Here is a 19304-nt window from a genome sequence, read left to right as displayed (position 1 = left end):
CCACCTTCGTGAGGCACCCGAGGGACTGCAGGTGCTGCAGTCCTGCCTCAACACCTGCCCCAGCTTCCTCAGAGACCAGGAGAAATAAACCTCTGAGGGCCTCAGCCCTTGCAGCCCAACAGGACTCATCCCAGACCCACATCTGCCTCTCCATCAGTGCTGCTCTTGTGTCAGCTTCACATTCTGTGGGAAAAACCTTTTCTCCCCTGTTAAACGTGGCTGTGTTTGGTGTCCAACCACACTGGCTGCAAACCAGAGCCAGGCTCCAATGTCCTGAGGTGTGCCCAGTTAATGGCTGAGACACAAGCCTTAGACATGCACTGAGATACTCACATTTCCCATTTCCTCCCTATTCATGGATATAAACAGCATTGCCAGTGCCTGTTTTGGGCACATTCTTGGCCTGATGTGCACACAACTAAGTCCATGGGATCTGATAATCCCCTGTGCCACCGAGCAAGGGAAGGCACGAGCAGGAGCAGCCCCTGACAGCTGCCTCTGCATCAGTCTGGCCTCAACTGCAAATTCCAGAGGAAAAACAACATTTTAGAGTGAGCTCTGGGTCTGCTTCAGCCCCAGAGCAGGGGGTCAGGAGCTCCTGGGCATGCTGCTGATGTGAGTGTGCTGCAGCTAGGCCTGATCCAGGACGAATGCCAGGCACCTGCTGATGCTGATACATGTTCTCTGTGTTCTCTGCACTGCTAATGGACAGAGCAGCTCTGCCTGGCTCCTCCTCCTCGCTGCACCAGGTGCTGAGGTGTCACCACTCACCTGAGTGACAACAGAGAGAGGCTACTGGCACTGTGTAAATCACCCACATTAACCCTCTGACTGCCTCCCATGTAGGAGACAGGGAAATGATGACACACACACATTCATTCAGCTCCACAGCCAAGGGCACCTTCTTAAAACTCCTTCCATTAAAACAACAGCATCTGCTTAGTAATAACCTTCCACTAAGAAATTCCTCATTTCCCCTGACGGTTACAGCCTGTTCCTGGCAGGGGCAGCAGGAGCACCCCAGGTCCTGTCCCTGATGTCCCCAAGCACAGCAGAGCTGCCATGGTCCAGCCTGTTCCAACCCACACTGGGGACAGGGGACATCAGGTCCTGCTCCTTGCCAGTGGCTGGATAGGAGCTTTGCACCAGATGCAACTTGCTCTGTTTCATTTTTCACATGGATTTCTCTGAATTAAAAGTGTAATCAATGTTCAACAAACAGCTTTCCCTGAACCCAGAAGACCCAAATAAATTAATCCACAGACCCTCCACCACTGTGCTCCTGTCCCAGGCAAAGGCAAACCCTGGGGCAGGCAGCTGCATCCCTGTGTACGAGCACAGGAGGAGGGGAGGTGACATCCCTGCAGTACCCAACCACCACGGCTCCCACCTTCCCACAACACTGACTGCAACCAGCACACTGCCTTGACTTTCCCCCAAGACCCTCCAAAAAAGCTACAGGAGGGGCTTTGGGCTAAAAAAAAAAAAAGTCACTTCCATTATTTCTTTAGCCAGAAGATGCCCTTCCTCAAATCCTGCTACATCTGCAATGCTCTGGCAGCTGCAGAGGCAAAAATCCCTCCTGGAAGCAAAGCACGTGCCTCCCTCTGCTATTTTCTCTCATTTTGCCCTTTTTATCAGCCAAGCTGGAATGAAACTTTAAACCTTGCTCAAATCCCGTTAGCTGCTATCTGGGTAACTCTATCACCTTTATCTTCCCGGGGCTCTCCCAGGGTACGTTTCAATTCCAAGCCACCACTCAGGCTGACACAAGGTGCTGATTCTTAATTAGCAGCCGCTGACCTTGGCTTTGCTTGATTCTCTTTCCTGTCACTTTCCCAACATACTAATTATCTCAGGAACACTGAGTTTTACAGCATCTCTTAGCCAAGTGTTTGCTTTTCCCCCTCTTGTCAGCTGAGCACTGGCTGCTGAGTCCTGGAAACCCAGGGCCAAGTGGGAGCCAGAGTTAATGTGAATTTGGGTGACTTGGGCTAATGTACAGAATCCACTAGAATTTAAAACTAGGTAAGATTCCATGGCAGGACTCAACACAAAGCCAGAAAAGATCCCCTGGAAATCTCTGCTGCTGTTACTATTCTCTATGGAACATCTGCAGCTCAGCAGTTGGGAGAAGGACCCCTTGTCTCTGAAGTGGAAAGGAAAGCTGCTAAAGTCCCAGAGAATTCCATTATGGCACAGAACCCAAGGCTGAGGAGTAACACTGCAGAATCTGGCCTTGCAACTGAGCAGGGAAGGAGGTGGGAGCCAGGACACCCAGAGCATCCCACGGGTCAGGATCCTCGCTGTCCCTGCAGGTCGGGGCTGCAGAGCCGTCCTGCCGGGCTGTAGGACCTGGCCCTGGGCGAGTTCCTCTGCAGGGGCTGCTCTGGGCAGCTCGGCCAGCCCGGGAGAGGCTCCTCGGCCCCAGGTCACTTCCCACACCATCCTGCCATCAGCCAGACCTTCACCTCCTCCCTTCCCTCCATGGAAACGCCACATCGGCTCTGGATCACACTTCTGCTATCTCTGCCTTAACTACTCCAGCAGCCAGCACTCAGAAGACACAAATGGAATGCAAATACTTGTGGAATCCCTCCGGGGGCCTCACTCACCCACATACAAGGTCCTGAATAAAATGCAATAACTAAAGCCAATAAAACTCCCTGTTTCTGAGCAGCAGAGATCAGCAGGGGGTTGTTTTCAGTTAGGGCCCCTGGCAATGGAAGAAAATAAGATGCTTTATTTCATTACATCAGAGTTGAGAGGGGAAGGAAGAGGTCTACAGTCAAAATTAAGGGCTGGGGCAGTGTTCTTCAGGATTGTTCCCTTGTTTATTTTAAGGCTTTTTGCTTCAGACTGGACAGATCTGAACCTGTGTGACCCCAGTTGCTGCACATATGCTGATAAAGAAGAGCAATTCATAAATAAACATATTATGCACATAAACCAGCCTGTGCTATTCCAATGCAGCTCCTCCCAAGGCAGGCAGGAGCTGGTTGGTCCCTGTGCCTGCAGGGTGGCACTGGCAGTGCCTGGCCCTCCCCTCCTGAGCCCCTGAGGCAGAAGGATGAAGCCACAGGGTGCCTGGCAGGGCTGTGGTGGGAGCAGGAGCACTTCCAAGGGAGCTGACAAGCAACACAAGTCTTACAGGACGTGTCCTGTCTAAATCCAGAATGGATTCTACACTTTGCCAGCCCAGCCTCTCCGGGATGTGTCCAGAGCTGGAGCACGTGGGGTGCCAGGGAGCTGAGGAGACCCACGGCCCTGCACTGCCCATGGGGGTCACACACCCTCTGGGCTGGAGCTGATCACTCCTGGCATCGTAACTGACTGATGGGCAGATTGACTTTGAAATAATAAGGTTCTCCAAATCACAAGCCTGATTAATAGGATTGACTTAACCTTAAGAGGATTGAATTGATAAAGGTAATAAGATTATTGCTTATTTCAAAGACTAGCTCAGAGTCCAGCTGGGCCCTTACACAAAGGTGAAAAACACCAGTGGTCGGTAGGGCTGTAGGTTTCAGGTGCAGGAGCATTGGGACAGACCCATGGGGGAGGGAACTCTGGCACAGGAGGCTGAGGAGGAGGAAAGGAGAGTGGCAGAGGGGCAGCAGCTGGGTCCTGGATGGTGTGAAACCAAGGACCCCAGTCCCAAGTTCTCAACTCTTCCATCACACAGATCTTCTGAGAATCTGCTCCAGATATTTCTCTGCCAGAAAACAGAGTTCCCTCCTTCAAACCCTGCAACTCATCCATGGCACAAATAGCAATATGAGGGTTAACTCACGGCAATCTTTGTCCATCACCTTGCTGGGGGCAATAAGCAAACCTGAGGGATACAACACTAACACAGAGTGGCCTCTCATGTCCCTGCCTGAGCCCAGCAGTCACTTTTCAGCCCTGTGTGGTGTCTGCAGGTCCCAGAGCCCTGACCCAGCCCTGGAACGTGGGGTTCCAGCAGATCCACACGGGGGGAGCAGCTACATCTGCTCAGCTGAGGCACATCCTCTCAGCACAAACAAACAGGGACAGATGTTTATCCCTCACTCCATTCCCAGCACCATAAATATTTATTTCCAGTGAGCAGCTGGCTGGTTAGAGCTTTGTCTAATGCTGGGTTTGATCTACCAGTGCCCTGGACAAGAGAAGTTTTTTGTATATTTATGGTCATGAACTGAGCTCTGGGAGCTCTGAGACAGCCCTAAAACAAATCTAAGCATGGGAAATATTCCGGAAGCATCAGAAGTCCTTTGGGAAGGATGAAGCCACCTATCCACAACCACATCACAGGGGCCACACCAAGCCCTGTAAGGCAGGACTGAGCACTCCTGGTAACTCCAACCCTGGCAGGAGAACAGCTTTATGACTTTGTGTCTTTCACCTGTGGGTTGCAGAACATGGGAAAACTGGCAGGCATCTCCACATCCTTAAAGGGAACAAACACTTCATCAGTGCTCTCACTAGGAAGGTGAAAACGGGTAACAAGTGAAGAACTGAGCTGAGAGGCCACATCTCTGCTTCAACCACCAAATATCTTTCAGCCTTTCTTGCCCTAAGAGACAGGGGACATCTGTGTGTGCCAACAGCTGATGGATGTCTGTCAGATTTTCCAGCGGGCCGGGGCAGCTCCCTCCCTCCCTGAGTGCCTGCACTCAGAGCCTTATCAAAACCCTCTTCCCCTCCCCTCCACCCTCTGCCCTGGCAGCTGCTCAGAGCTTTCCAGGCATGCCCCGTGCACACAGTCCAGCGCTGCAGGGATGAAGTTCTTCCTTTCCCACACAGAGATCAAGGGAAGCACGGACTTTGACTCCAGAGGGGACTCTGCTTTCATGCTCCACCTTTTAATCTATTGTGATACAGCTACAGCCCAGGAAGAAACAGAGATTTAGGGGAAAAAATTCAGCTACAGCCCTTGTTCCCCTTCCACCTGCAGCCCCAGGCGTGCTGCTCCCGTGGCAGGAGGACTCTGGGCTGTAGCAGCTCCAGGTAACCACACCTGGCTGGCAGGGTCCCCTCGGTGTGGGGTGTCCGTGGGTAGGGATGGCCCTGCCTCCCCAGGGACACTGGTGCCTGGGACCTGGCTGTGCTGGCACGTGGCACCACACACCGCCCGACCCCTGCCTCATTAAGGGATTACCCCGAAACAGCCCAACAGCAATTAGCTGCTAACGAGTCTTCAAAGATAATCTACTGGACACTTGTTTCACAGTCCGTAATTGCTGCTTTAGCGCAGCTACAGCAGCCAAGAGCCACAAAACCCCCTTTATCACAGAAATCAATCAGCCACGGGGCAGGGGGGGATTTTGAAGGGCTCACTGGGAAGGCTCTGGTGACGCACAGGGATGAGGAACCCACCTCTAGCCCGGGCAAGCTTTGGAGAGTCACCAGGTGACAGAGGTCTGGAGAAGGGGGTCCCTGCCCTGCTGGCCCAGCACTCGGGGGTCAGGGTGCTGGGGCAGCCACGGGGAGCTCTCCTGAGGGGTATCGGGGTGCACCCACATCCCCCAAGCAGAGCTGAGGGGGTGCTTTCTTCTCTCGTTCATTATTTTTCTACCTTTCTCTCTCCCTGCTTGTCCAGCCCAGGGTGCAGCACCTGGTTCTCATGCTCCAATAACTCCTGTTGCTCTGACAGCTCCCAAAACCCCGCGCTAATGCTGATGGCAGATGACAAACAGGGAAAGCAGAAGCTCCATTTTACGGGAAAAATCATCAAGTCTGTTTACTGTTTGCTGTGTCCCCTGTGTAAAGCCTCTGGGATCTCAAGCACTGATGCAGACACACGTCTGGAAACACACTTGCTCCCTCTGGAGCCTCTCCAGTACTGAAAGGCAGAGTAAAAAGGCTGGAGCAGTGACAACCACTCTCTGCCATGCCCACACATGATCCATGGTGATTAAGACTGGGATGACACTTGAAGCCTTTTGCAGCAGAACTGTGTAAGCCATGGACAGGGTCTTCCATGGCAATGCTATTCCCACAGAGCCCTGGCATTAGAGCTACAGGAGCCACAGCAAGGGGCAGCAGAGCCCCTGGTGCCACCATAAAGCAGGGCTGTGCCCAGGAACCACGGGCTGACAGCTCTGGAGCCCTGGAACAAGGAGTGAGCAGAGACTCCAAGCACAGCTCTTGTGGAGCCACAGTGTTACTCCCTACAGGTCCTTCCCTGCCCTCCTGGGATCAGGAGGCTTTAACAGGGCTATTTTCGCTGCTGCTGCAGCAGCAGGCCCCTGGCTCCCAATCCTCTCAGCGAGCTTTGCCTGCCTTGAACTAGATCAGGCAGCCAAGCCACTTCTCTGTCTGACAGATGGTAACTAAACCTAATCCACGAGCCCGGCCACGGCCCGGCAGCAGCAGCAGCTGCCAAGGAAGCAGAGCCTTGTGACTGCCCCTCAGGTGAGGAGCTCATGTCTCCTCAGCACTGCAAAAGCTTTGGACATCTTGCCCTTCCCCAGCTCTCCCCTGCAGAGTGCAGGGAGATGGTCACAGAAGAACAGTGATGCTGTAACTCCTGCAGCCCTGACACGGGCACTGCCTGCTGTGGCTGTGCCAGGCTGCCAGGGATGGAGGATGCTCTGCAGCAGGAGTCACTCCCTGCCCTGTGTGCTGGGGACCTCAGCAAGGAAGGGCATTCCAGCTCTGCCTGCTCCTTCACGGATCGCAGCCAAGAGTAACTCCCACTCTCTGCCTCCTCCTGGCCCGCTTCTTCCCCAGACCCACAGGGCATCCCCAGCCAGGAAGGGGGCTCCAAGCGGTCCACAAAGGCTGAACTTCCACCACGTGCAAGTTTGTGGCATCAACCTCCAACAAGCACTGCCATGGGAGCACCCCTGGACCCCTTTCCAAAGGCAGTAGCACAGACCCTGAAGACCAAGAGCTGAGCCAGAGACATGCAGGCCTGCAGGCACTTTGGTCTGGAGTTCTGGAGAGGCTGCTCACTCCTGTTCAGCTTCACTGTGCAGGGTGCTCAGCGCAGAGCACGGAACCCAGGAATACCCAGCACACACAGGCTGCACAGCTCAGGCCAGCACTGCTTACATTCCATCCTGGAAAACTGCCTTCTTGCTTACTTTCACAACTGTGCCTGTTTATACAGAAAGAGCCCGGCCCCTGAACCTCCAGAAGGAGAAGAGTGAAGGAAAGTGGCTCAGCTGGTGTCTCGTGGTCCTACCAACCTCTCTGCTAATTAAGTAACTCATGCTGTGTGTGCTACCAGCTTGTTTGCAATCAAAAGGAAAACAGAGCATGTTACCGATGGCCTGAAACCAGCTGAGGAGCTGAGGAGCTTTCCCAACCCCAGCCCAGCCTGCTCTGCCTGGGGGCACCACAGATGGCAGAGGGTCCTACCTTGGCCTTGCCCGTGCTCTGCAGGATGTGCACCAGCGCCGACGCCATCTCCTCCTTGTTCTTGACACTGAGCGAGGGCTCCAGCACCGAGCACAGCACCATGTAATTGTTGGTGATGTACTCAGCAAACTCCTTGTACATCTCCATGGGAAGGATGCTCATGCTCTGGTAGCGCGACTTGATGCGGATCATGGGCCCCGGGGACTTGCCCTTGCCGGGGTTGGGGCTCACCACTGGGTACCACTTCTCCACGAACTGCCGGCCCGTCACCGAGCTCACGGGGATGTTCACCTGCCCAAGGAAGTTGGTCTTGTCCTTCTTCTTCTTCTTGTCAGTCTCTTTGTATAAGTGCACAGTAATGTTTTTGAGAGATGGGAGGTTATTAAATTCAAAGTGCTCCCCCCAGAAGACATTATCAGTTTTCAATTTACAGGTAGTTCGTGCATAAAGAACGTCATCCAGGCATAATTCACACAAATACTTTTTCTTAGCTGGCAGGTCCTTTGCTTCAATAATCCATAACTTTAACATATTCTCTACCCTCCTGCTGTTGTCCTGAAAAAAAAGAAGCAAAGAAAAAAAGGTCAATAAAAAACCCCACAAAGCCAAGCACAACAAAACTGGAGATATGAATTAATTATTTCGGATGTGCTAAATGAGCAGAGGCTTAATTACACTTTATTTTAAGGAAATACTGGCTCTCAAGAATTTGCATAATAACACTACTTATGTTAATTTTCCAAAATATCGTCGTGCTCTCCATGTCTGTTGGTGCCAATTAATATAAGGAACAAGGAAGATAAAACCCCTCCAAATCATGAATGTACCATTTCCCATTCCCTGCCAAGAGGCCTCTGAAGAATCCGTAAGAACCTCACTGGTCCTGAATGGTGTGTGCAAAGCAGAAGCTGTTACAGGTATCTCACAGCCTCCTCTGCTTTCAGCAGAGCTGCTTTACAGCAGCACTGAGTTCATGATACCTCCTGTAACACAGCAACACAAAGGGACCTGAATGCAGACCCAGGGATCGCCTCATCCATCTGGGAATGCCACCACCAATGGCAGGGAAAAAACTGTAAAACCTCGTCATATTTTAGAGCAGAAGTCCAGAGCATCCAAGTTAAACACTGAGAGGAATCACAGGAGAGGGCATCCCATGGGAGAATCGGGACAATTCAGAGACAGAAATCTGCCTTGGATATCTTTTAAACAATAACAGAGCCAAGAATACTGTGGATCTTTCAGAGCTCCCTCGTGATGCTGACCTCATCCTGGAAGAACATCCAGGGGTATTTGCTGCAGGACTGACTCCAAATATAAAAACTGCCAGCTGCACCACTGCTGGGATTCTGCAAACCCTGTTTTGTTTGGAAACCCCTCACTGAAACAGCAGCCACGGCTTACTCTGCTCAGCCCAGGAGTCTGGGCAGGAACATTTCTGCTGGAAGTCCACAATGGGGTACTGTAGGTTCAGGAAGTACACACAGGAACTGCACAAGAACACTGAATTCCTGACAGAAATATCAAGCTGGATACTGAGAGTTTATTGTCTATGAAATCAAACAAAGCTGGAAACTCAGCCATCAGTTACTGCAGGTTTTGAGATGATGGAAATACTTCCAAATGGATTTCCACTCAACACTGCACCTTGAAGCTGTAGGGACGTGCCCAACCCCAGCTAGTATTCCCAGGAGTTCTGTCATGCTAAGTGTGACCACACAGACCTTACACAGCCCTCTCAGGTCAGGATCACCAGGAAAAGCCCTGGGAAAGTCCTGGAGCAACTGAACTTCACTAGAGGAACATACTGCCAGAGGCAGAAGGCCACTTCTCTCCTCCACTGCTCACACTCTGATATTACAGGAAATCTTTTATTCTGACATTTGGCACTGTGCTGGGAACAACAGACTCTGAGACTGAGGGTCCCTTCAGAACCCACCAGGCCTGGACTGAATTAGTGTGCACAGCCAGGAGGAGTTCACAGGATCCATCATTTGTGTCTTCTCTGACCAGCAGATGAAGACTTGGTTGAGCTCATCAGCTGTGGAATCTGCATTAATCCTGACCAATCTTTGCAGCCAACTCCAGCACAGCAGGGAAGAAACAGTTGTACGTTTTATTTTAGGATGTACTTAGTCTTAGTGGGCCATAAAAATGCATATTGGGTGTCCCTGTGTTCCAGTGAAGAGAAGGATTTGTTCCTGTAAATCCCAGGAGATGACTTTGCACCTCAACTGTCTGGAGAAGGGCAATCTACATTCCACTGTCACCTCTGAAAATGGACCTCTGAGCTCCTCCATCACTAAAGCAGACTCTGTGTCAGGAGCTGACATGAACTCTTCAGATTGTTCAGCCTTGTGACTTGGCTGGCAGCTACCTGACATCTGTCCCAGGGCTTCTGGGAGGCGACAGTCCTGTGGAAGTGGCAAATACCATCAGTAACAGCAAAACTGAAGATTCATCGGGTCTGATCAATTCTTAGCAAGAGCTGAAGCAGCATGTTCTGAGAGGGGAAGGAAAAACTGGCACTTGTCTGTAAATATAATTGTGGAAGAAAGCAATATGGAACAAGGCTGACCTGGAGTTCCACTTACTCACTCCAATGAAATACATCCCCTGCTGCTCCCATGCATGGGCTATAAAATGTGGGAACGAGGAACTGAACTAGAGCAGAGGAATTCCTCCCAGGCACTACCTTGTTGGGGTGCACGGCACGCCGCAGGTTCTCCATCCATTTATCTCGCTCTGCTGCCGAACGACACGAGAAGCACTTACTTCCTGATGAAGTCGTCACCTACAGCCAAAGGAACAGGATTATGTCTTGACCAGCACACTGCAGAGTGTGGTTGTGAAGAGAAGGGGGCTTAGGGAAGATGCTGCTGGATTTTTGGTTTTTTTTTAAGTAAACAGCTTTACCCAAGCATGAAGCAACAGCCCCCAAGGCTGGTGGAAAAACAGGACAACTCTGTATGTCACAGAAATAATCACAGAAGCAAACTCCAATTACTTCTCCTCTTCCACACCAGAAAACACTAGCTAATGGGCCCCATGCATGTGATGCTTTAAACCACCAAGTTCCACAACTGAGAGAGTGCAAAACCTCAGATGAACTACTAAAGATAAATTGGAACTCTGAGTGGTTACTTGGCATTCCTCCAGGCTCAGCCCAAAGCCTGTGACAGTAACAACCCATTCCTTGTTTCCAGCAGAACACTGGGCTCAGAAAGTCTGCTTTCCCACCTTCCCCCTTGGTGTCCTGCAGCTCCAGGAGCCCTTGCATGGGGACAAGTCTGTACAGCCTGGCCGTGGTACAGCTCATGGCCCAGCCAGGGCACTCAGAGCTCACAGCACCCATGCCCAGCTGGGGAGGACCAGGGGAGCTTCCCAACCTGGACACGGCTGGAAGTGCTGCTGAGCCCTCCTCTCACCTCTCACGCCTCCAGGTTCATCCCAAGGGATCTTCTGTAGTATTTTTGTGACTTTCTCTGGCCATTGGGAGTTCATACCCCGGGTTTAAGAAACACACTCAGAGCAGTGACATTTCCAGTGGTGCAAGTGCCCCTTACTCCTCATCACATTCCTGCTATCCCAAGGAAACTCAATCCTGCTGAGCCCGTGGAAGCATCACTGTCTGGCAGCCCAGAATGACAGGCACCAAATTTCCTTCCCATGCCCCCACGTCGAACTTCCTTGGCATCAAATCCCATAGCTCCCTGCACCTGCTCCTCACACAGGTATTCCCCAAGCTGCCATCTCCTTCACTCATGCTGGTCCTGACCACCAGCAATGTGGCTCCAGCTCTCTGCCCTTTGCATTTCTTTTGCCCAGCAATATTTACCATGTACAGCTCTGCTGGGAGGCTGAATGGACCTGGCTGGTACTTTAAATAACTCCCCTGTGAGCTTCATTTCCGCCAGTCTCAACCTGCAGAGTTATTTGTGAGTGCTTTATCATCTCCCAGTGTTTGTGTTTACACACTGTGCACTGGGTTATCAGCTTCTGGGAGACACAATCTCCTTTAATTTCATGTATCTCCCAGAAGCCCAACCTGTTCTTACAGCAGAGCTGGCACTCACTGAGATTTGTCATTAGCAAACCTCAATGATAAGTTGAACACATCCCTTCCTTTGAACACAGACCAGGGCAGAATGAGAAAAGGCCTGTTCTGTCTTTACATAAAAACACAAAGAATCTTCCAACTCTTGATATTCCAGAAGCTTTCTCCTTCAGACAGACATTCTCCCAGTCCTTGCACACTTTTATACTCTGCCTGTAAAATACATTCTGCTGAGCACAAGCTCTCCTGAAGTTTCAAGAACAGACTCCATACAAGCTGGCACACCAGCATGATCTTTCCAGCCTCCTTTCATGCTCCAGACTATTTCCAGCTTCTTCAAAATCTCTCCTGACAAACCCCCTTGCCTCATCTCATCTCCCTGCTGCTGCCCATGCTCCTGTTAACTCCATCCCTGAGCCTTCCCACACAGAGTTCTGCTGGCACACAGGATTGGCACTGTGTTTTCTTGCCACACTTAGGTAAACACATGCATTATCATGGACAAATTCATTATTCAATTTTAAACCCATTATAAATCAATCTTTCAAAACCTAAAAAGTCTGTAACTGTCATACTGAAGTAAGAGAAGGGGAAAATCATGTGTCAGATACAAAGCGTGTCTTGGTCTGATGGGAACTGAGGATCACATCTACCATGTGTGAACAAAAATGTAATTTTCCTCAGATTTGTAATCAGATCCCAGCTTTGAGTTCTGACTTAAATATCATATGGCATTAATGATCTTTATGAGATATTAATTATCTTTATAAAGAGAGTATTCTGTCTCATCAAGATTTTGGACATGCTGGAATACTGTTAATGTACAGGACAAACTCAATTAATAAAACTCATTAATTTCTGCAATGTTACTTTTCCTATTCATTATCCCCAGTCCTTGGATAGGCAATCTGTCCAGATAAAATCCTGTCTTTTTAAGACAGTCCTAAGGTAGAGGGTGGCTTCACTTGGAGGGACATGCATGGAAACAGGGTGCTGACTGAGCACTGGGGGTGCTCCACTCAGTGTCCAGAGGGTTTTCCAAGGAGCACTCGGGGCTCAGTGCACCCCTGGCCCCACAGCCACTCCAGGCATCCAAAGGGCCACCCCAGCAATGGCCAACGTTTGCACAGCTGGGACAAATTTAGTGCTGCTAAATTTAGCTCCACTAAATTCTCCCTTGCTGAGGCAAGGCCAGGATGAGGCAACAGGCTCAGCTGTATTGGAGCAACCACAGTTTGTCTTTCCCTCAGCTGTGTCCTGGGACAGCTCAGGCACAACTGTGCAAGGGGAAAGGCTTTGGTCCACCAAGCCCTCAGAGAGCCCCTCAGCCCTAATGGCCCTGCCTGGCCCAGGACCCTCCAAAAACCAGGGCCAGGAACAGGCTCAGGGAGCTGGGCTCCGAGCCCCTGGCACTGGCTGAGATGCCCACTGTATATTTAGCACACGCAGCACGTGCAGTGGCACAGGATGATTTGCTGACTGAGGAGTCTTGCAAGGAGAAAGAAGATGATGCTGAGTAATTTAAAAAAAAAAAAAAAAATCAATGAAGGAAACAAGTAAATACTGACTGCCAAGTACTCAGCAAGTGAGAAAAAAGCAAGATTCACAAAACTAAGTAAGCAGAAAAAGCCAAATGCAGCCTGTGGAAAAGCCCTGCCCTGGTGCTGACTGTGCTCCCTGGCAGAGCTGAGGGGAGCAGGGCCGAGCACGTCTTAATGCAGGGTGGTGGGGATGGAAGGAGGAACAATTCCCTGCACCTTCATCCACCAGCTGCCTCCCAACGAGCCACTTGGTTGTTTTCCACTGCAGATGGCTTTGGCACCTCTCGCTTTTGTCTCCATCTGGGTGCGCTGCCAGTTCCTCTCCGAACCCGCTCCCCTCCATCTGCAGCCGTGTCAGATCTCCCTGGCCCGCTCCCCGAGGCTGCTGGGGAGGAGCTGTGTCAGGTGAGCACCATGGCCCCTGGCCAGCTGGGGCAGGAACAGCTCCCAGGCACTGTCCCTGCCCAGCCACCCCCGTGTGGCAGAAGGTGAAGGACTGAGCAAGGCTGGCACTGCCCAGCCAGAGACACCAGCCCTGCCTGCTCCCAACACATCTCCCACGGGAGCAGGGCTGAGGGACCACCACCAACTGCAGCACCTTCCCATCCACTGCACAGAAAACACCTCAGCTCCCCTCATCCCTGTGACCCTGACAGGGCCTTCTCACCTGGCATTTCTTGGTCAGGGCTGCTTTTCCAGGACATCCCCTGAGCTCCTTTGTGTCCACCAGTGGTACCCGAGTGCTGTGAGCTGTAGTCACTGCCTGGCCCCCAGCTGGGATCCCAGACCTGCAAACTCATCCCAGTGCTGAGCTCCCCCCCAGCTTGGAAGGGGCTCTCAGGAGACACGAGGCCGAGGCACTGACACCAAGTGCCATTTAGCTCTCACCTCGGTCCCTCCTGCTGGAGCTTGCTGGTGAGCAGCCACCAGTGACAAATCAATGTCCCTGTTGTTTCCTGGCATTCTTCCTCTCCTCTGCAGGGTTTGCAGAACAGCAATTAACACATTCTTTATTTACAGTGTGACTTCTCTTTATCCAACTCACTTAACCCCAAATTTTTTTTCCTCATTCCAAGTGCATGGCTTGTGTAACTTCCCTCTCACTCAGCTTTCTACAAGTTCTGTTCATATCCCTTCCTCTCCTCTTGTGGGCTGAACAGAATTGGTAAACAACTCTTATATTATGGATGTCACATCTATTTTCCATCTAGCTTCATTTTATCTTTCTGGAGTGGAATGTAATAGAGGACACATAATTTACAAAACTGTTCCCCTCCTGACCCATTGCACTTGCTCAATTCCACAAAGAATGAACAGCAATGCAAAATTTATACCTCAGCCAACTAGAGAGTTTATGTTTGAGGCTATTTTTTGTAAGACTGTTTTCATGTTACCCACTTATATTTTAAGAAATAGATCTTTTACCTCACTTATTTCAAAATGTGCTGATTTCAGTAAAGAAAAATGTCTTTATCTTTCCAGTCCAACTCCTCTTGAACACTGACATGTGTTCTCATCCAGCACTGCCCAGCCAAGGACAGTCTGCAGCTCCATCACCCCTACAGCACCATCCAAACACAGCTACAGCATTTATCTGCTTCTCTGTGTCCAAGCACAAACAGGTGTTCCCTGCTCTTCACAGAAACACAAATATCCACTGCCTTATACTGTAAGAAAACCAATTCCCAGTTCTGTACCCTGCCACTGCCATAAGCAGTAATACTTTGCCATCCACAATTCAGGACAAATGATTCCCAAGATATCCTGTACTGAATTATCCAGCTACAGCCTGGGCTGTACGTGTCCTACTCCCTCCTGCTAGCACAGACCTTACCACATGCCATAACAGATGTCAAAGTAATCTGAAATACTCACAGATTTTTCTATTTACCCAAACAAGGGAAGCTTCAGTTTTCTAGACAAAGTCCTCCACACTCCCACTGACAGCAGCAGGCTGGCTCTGTGACCACATGTAATGTCTTTGGGAACACTGAGTAGGGATTAGCACTTCCCAGTATCTGTATGAACATAAACTGTGGGGGCATAAACAAATTCATGCTCTGCTGATACACAGCCCTAAGCAGTGCAGCACCTGTGCCAGCAGCTCTGCTACAACAGTGCTTACAAGGAGCTCACTGCTCTGATTGTGTGGATATGATCCTCCTTGGAAAGATGGGAGCAATTTTCTGCCTATGAATGGTCTCTGTGCAGCAATTCTGAGCAGCAATGTTGGGTAACAGCCAGCCCCAGATGCCAGCCCACACCTGGCTCCCCAGGAGCAGCCCCAGCACGGCTCCTTACCTCAAAGCAGTAGTCTTGTCCCAGGATGCTACTGTGGACTGGCTTGATGACCACTTCCTCCTCCATACTGAGATCCAGAGCCTCAACAGCACTACTGGGACTGAGCAGGGACTCGTGGGAGCGCGATTCCTTCAGCCTCGGCATTAGATGGGATCTGCAGGAGAAACGTAATGGTGTCAGAGGATGCTCTCCTTCCCAGAGAAATCTGTTAGCAACATCTGTTAGCAACAACTGCACAACATTCCTGGGAATGTTCTGTCATGAAATAACCAAGGGCTCTGAAGAACAAGGCCTGCTACACTGTCCCAGTTGTAATTTCTACTCTAAAAGATTCCATGACAGTCAGTATGAGCAGTAAAACAATTTTTCCCCAACTCTGATGCAGTCAAGAGTCAATTCTTTAGAGGTCTGCACACTGTGGTGGTCTCTGAACAACTGAATCAAATTCTAAATGGCCACCACAGCTGCTGTGGGAGAGGTCCCAGGTGTGGGGTGTTCCTAAACGAGGTTTCCCAAGTGTGGGGTGTTCCTAAACGAGCCTTCCCAGGTGTGGGGTGTTCCTAAACGAGCCTTCCTACGTGTGGGGTGTTCCTAAACGAGGCTTCCCAGGTGTGGGGTGTTCCTAAACGAGGCTTCCCAGGTGTGGGCTGTAGCAGTTGGGGTGCATGGGAGCCCAGCTAGCTGCAGCACCCGCTGCTGTCTCAGCAGCACCACCAGGTCTACAGCCCCTGGTGCTAAGCTCTGGTGGTGCCAGAACCTCACCAAAACACCCACAACTAGATTTGCACTCTGTCACCAACAACCCTTGGGCTCGTGAGCTCACTTTGATTGTCACACACATCCCTGGGATGGGGGCAGTGTGGAAAATAAGGCTGTGATAGCCCTATTGATTGATCTAAATGCTCTGGAGTCCCACTGGCAGCATTTAGCAGCAGGGAGCCCACAGACACTGAGCAGAGCACCATTTTTGAGACAGCCAGTACAATCAATGGTGCTGTAACTCTTAAAGCAAAACCAGAGAGCTCAAGGGAAAAAAAAAAAGAAGAAGAAAGATAGTTAAGTATTCCCAGGGAAAACACAGTAAACCCATGAAGTGGCAAGGGGAAAAATAACGTGAGTGCAAAGGGAGCAGCTGCCTTCTCCATAGCCTGCACCATGTCAGATGTTCCTATGCCAGAGCCCCAGTCCCAGTAACTCTGACCTTTAAAACCTCTGGCAAGCACTTTGGGGGCTCCCAGAGAGACCAAGTGTCCCTCTCTCCAAAGGGAGTGTGATGCCTTCTCCAAAGGCACAGAAGGACAGCAATAAAACAGAGTTTGTGATATTCTCAGCATGGTCTTCCATGAGCCAAACAACAATGCTCCCAGTATACTCCCAGCTTGCTCTGATTGTGCATTGGGTTTTGCTGTTCCCCAGAATGAACTGACCAAAACAGAGAGAAATGTCAACAGTGCATGCAAAATTCATCGCTTCCAGTGAATCACACCCCAGGCTGGATCCAGAAAACAGCCCAAGGAGATTCTCAGATGAACAGCAGCAGTAGATAAACAGGTGCTTCTCTAGATTTGCCATTAAGATTCAGGCCATGCATGAAGCCCCAGGTGATAACAGAACTGCCTGTGGCTGGTTCCCTGCCTGAGCTGCTCCAGGGACAGCTCTGAGTGCCAGGGCACGTCCTGCCCAGGGACACCCAGCCTGGGCACCGCTGCCCGAGGCCTCCGGGACATGTCCCTGCACCTGCCAGGGCGCCAGCCAGGACCAGCTGTGGTGACACCAGTGAAATATCTGCACAAGAGCCACCAGCACTGGCTTTCTGAGGGGACAGCCTGCAGCCCTCGGTGCTGAAAGCCCTGCTGGGGCTGGCACAGGCCTGTGCTGGATCAGGAGCCCTGAGCTCCCAGCAAAGGCTCTCCGTGCCATTAGCCATTCTCTCAGCTGCCCACTCACCCCACATCTCTGTGGTGAGTAAATTGATCTTTAGGAACCCAGCACAGTCATTTCCCAGTACTTTGTGGCAATTTTACACTGTTTGCAGAGAAAAGGGTCCCTATGCTTTTCCTCTGAATGATACTGTAAATTAACTCTAATACAGGCAGATAGATCAGGTTACCTCTGGATGCTGAGTGCAGAACTAATATCCAGCAGCTCAGGAACTGACAGTACAGACTTCTCACCCAGCCCAGATAAGCCCAGAATCAAGGCATTTCTGTTAAATCGTATTTCCATATTTTACTGATGAAATTAGAAAAGGTAAATAACCAAGCTGAGACTTGCATTCTTGTGTACACAAATATAAATACTGATAAAATAAACCACAACTTGGTACATCCCTGAGTTACATTGCCTCATGCTGGCCTAAGAATTTTTGTAAAAAATTAAAAGAAAACAAGTCTATTTTTCATTTAAAACTACTGCAGCTGGATGGCCCCGGGTGGGAGTGCAGATGTGCTGTTTGAAGGATTACCAAGGAGGAGTTTCCCAGGACATACTACGCTCTCATCAGATTCAGCAAATGTGTGTTTCTATCCCTCCACACACTGCTGAATGCCTCTGGGAATCCTGAAATGAAGGGGACTTTTTGAGGGAGGTGATCTGTCAGGTCCTTGCCTCAGCAGGACCTGCTCCCACGATGTCTCTCGCTCCCGAGCGGCGCTGGGATCCAGCCCAGGTCAGCAGCAGACACGTTTCTCACCAGATGCTGCTCCGTGCAGGGGAGCGCTGCAGGTCTCAAACCAGCCCTAAAAACCCAGCATCTGTGTATCAAGGGCTAAGTGGGGAGATGTCATTAATTAGAGCTGTTGGAAATCTCAGCAGCAGGGATGAGGATCTCTGCCAGAACAGCCCTGGCAGGGCAGGATGAGCAGAGCCTTCCTCCCAGGGCTCGGTCCCATCTCAAGGGCACAGTCCTTCCACTTTAATCCCTGCTCCAGGGCAGAGAGCACTCCTGTCCCTCCTGACATGGCATTGTGGCAGGAACCCATTTACTGGAAGGCATTTGCCAGTCCCCCCACAGGCTTCCCCTCGTGCCAGCAGTAAGAGAAAGGCCACAAGCTGCTCTCCTGAGCCTGAGAGCAGCACCCACAGCGACAGGGACACCTGAGTCCCTGCAGACCTGTGCTGGCCATCAGCCACCCTGAACAGGCACACGCACCTGGAACAGCATTTGCTGAGGGTGAACACACACTTCCAGGGTGACAGAGGTACTTTGTTCACATCCATCCCCCTGGCATCACTGGGAAGATGCTGCTGCCTGTGGGGCTGTCTGATCTCCTGCTCCAATAACTCGCTGTGTATTCCAGGTCCTGTCCCGTTTATGTCAGCTGATCTAATTCCAATCCTACACCTTTAATACGCTGGGAACGGCCAGCTGCCCAGAGCCATCTCACAGTGGGAACCCTCTTTGCAAACAGCACATTCGGTTCTTTTTGCCAAGGGCCCTTTTAAAATCCCTTTTTACTTGCCTAAAGTTCAGTTGAAATGAAGGGGGGAGGAAAAAAATCTCATAAAAGACCACATTAGTTCTAAAGAGAAATAACATTACTGCTACTGGCACTGACCTGGCGAGTCCTGCGGAGCAGCAGCCAGTCTCTGGTTATTAAAGAAAGAGCTCTGCTGCCCGAGAGCAATCAGAGAGGATTGTTGTGCTAAATAATAAAAGTCATAAAACATTACCATGTGAAGGGATGTATCCCCTCTGCCTGTGCCCTCCACAGCCACTTGAGTGTCACCAAATTCAACCAGGACCACGTGGACTGCAGGGAAGACTTGCAAGAACAAGCATGGAGAGGCAATCCATCCTCTCCTCACCCAACTCCAGGGCTGGGTTTTGAGCAATGGAGGCAGCAAACAGCACAGCAAAGAGGCAACTCTGTCAGTCCTCATTTCAGAGCCTCACCTGCCTGAAACCACCCGGCTGCTGCTCCTGTGGTTTTGTGATGAAAACGTTCCTGATTATTTCTGAGAGACTGAAACAAACACAGAACCTGGTGGGTGGCTGCACAGGGATGGAGCAGACACAAAACTTAACATTGAAACAAAGAGGGGGGAGGGAAATG

General features: G+C 50.8%; 1 protein-coding gene across 14 annotated transcripts in view; it reads right to left on the bottom strand.

Moving 5' to 3' along the window:
• DAB2IP (DAB2 interacting protein) overlaps positions 1 to 19304 on the bottom strand; it is a 155176-nt gene that overhangs the window by 21858 nt on the left and 114014 nt on the right. For 13 of the 14 annotated variants that reach the window (XM_030286618.4, XM_030286614.4, XM_030286620.4 and 10 more), the window contains 3 exons: positions 15250 to 15403; positions 10046 to 10144; positions 7351 to 7905 (listed from right to left, as the gene is read on the bottom strand). In XM_030286618.4, the coding sequence (XP_030142478.3) occupies positions 7351 to 7905; positions 10046 to 10144; positions 15250 to 15403 (808 nt within the window). The remainder of the gene's footprint in view (positions 1 to 7350; positions 7906 to 10045; positions 10145 to 15249; positions 15404 to 19304) is intronic. The other variant, XM_030286617.4, reaches the window with a different exon arrangement.

Source organism: Taeniopygia guttata, chromosome 17, assembly GCF_048771995.1.
Source record: "Taeniopygia guttata chromosome 17, bTaeGut7.mat, whole genome shotgun sequence".
NCBI lineage: Eukaryota > Metazoa > Chordata > Aves > Passeriformes > Estrildidae > Taeniopygia > Taeniopygia guttata.
This window is presented reverse-complemented; position numbering and strand designations above follow the sequence as displayed.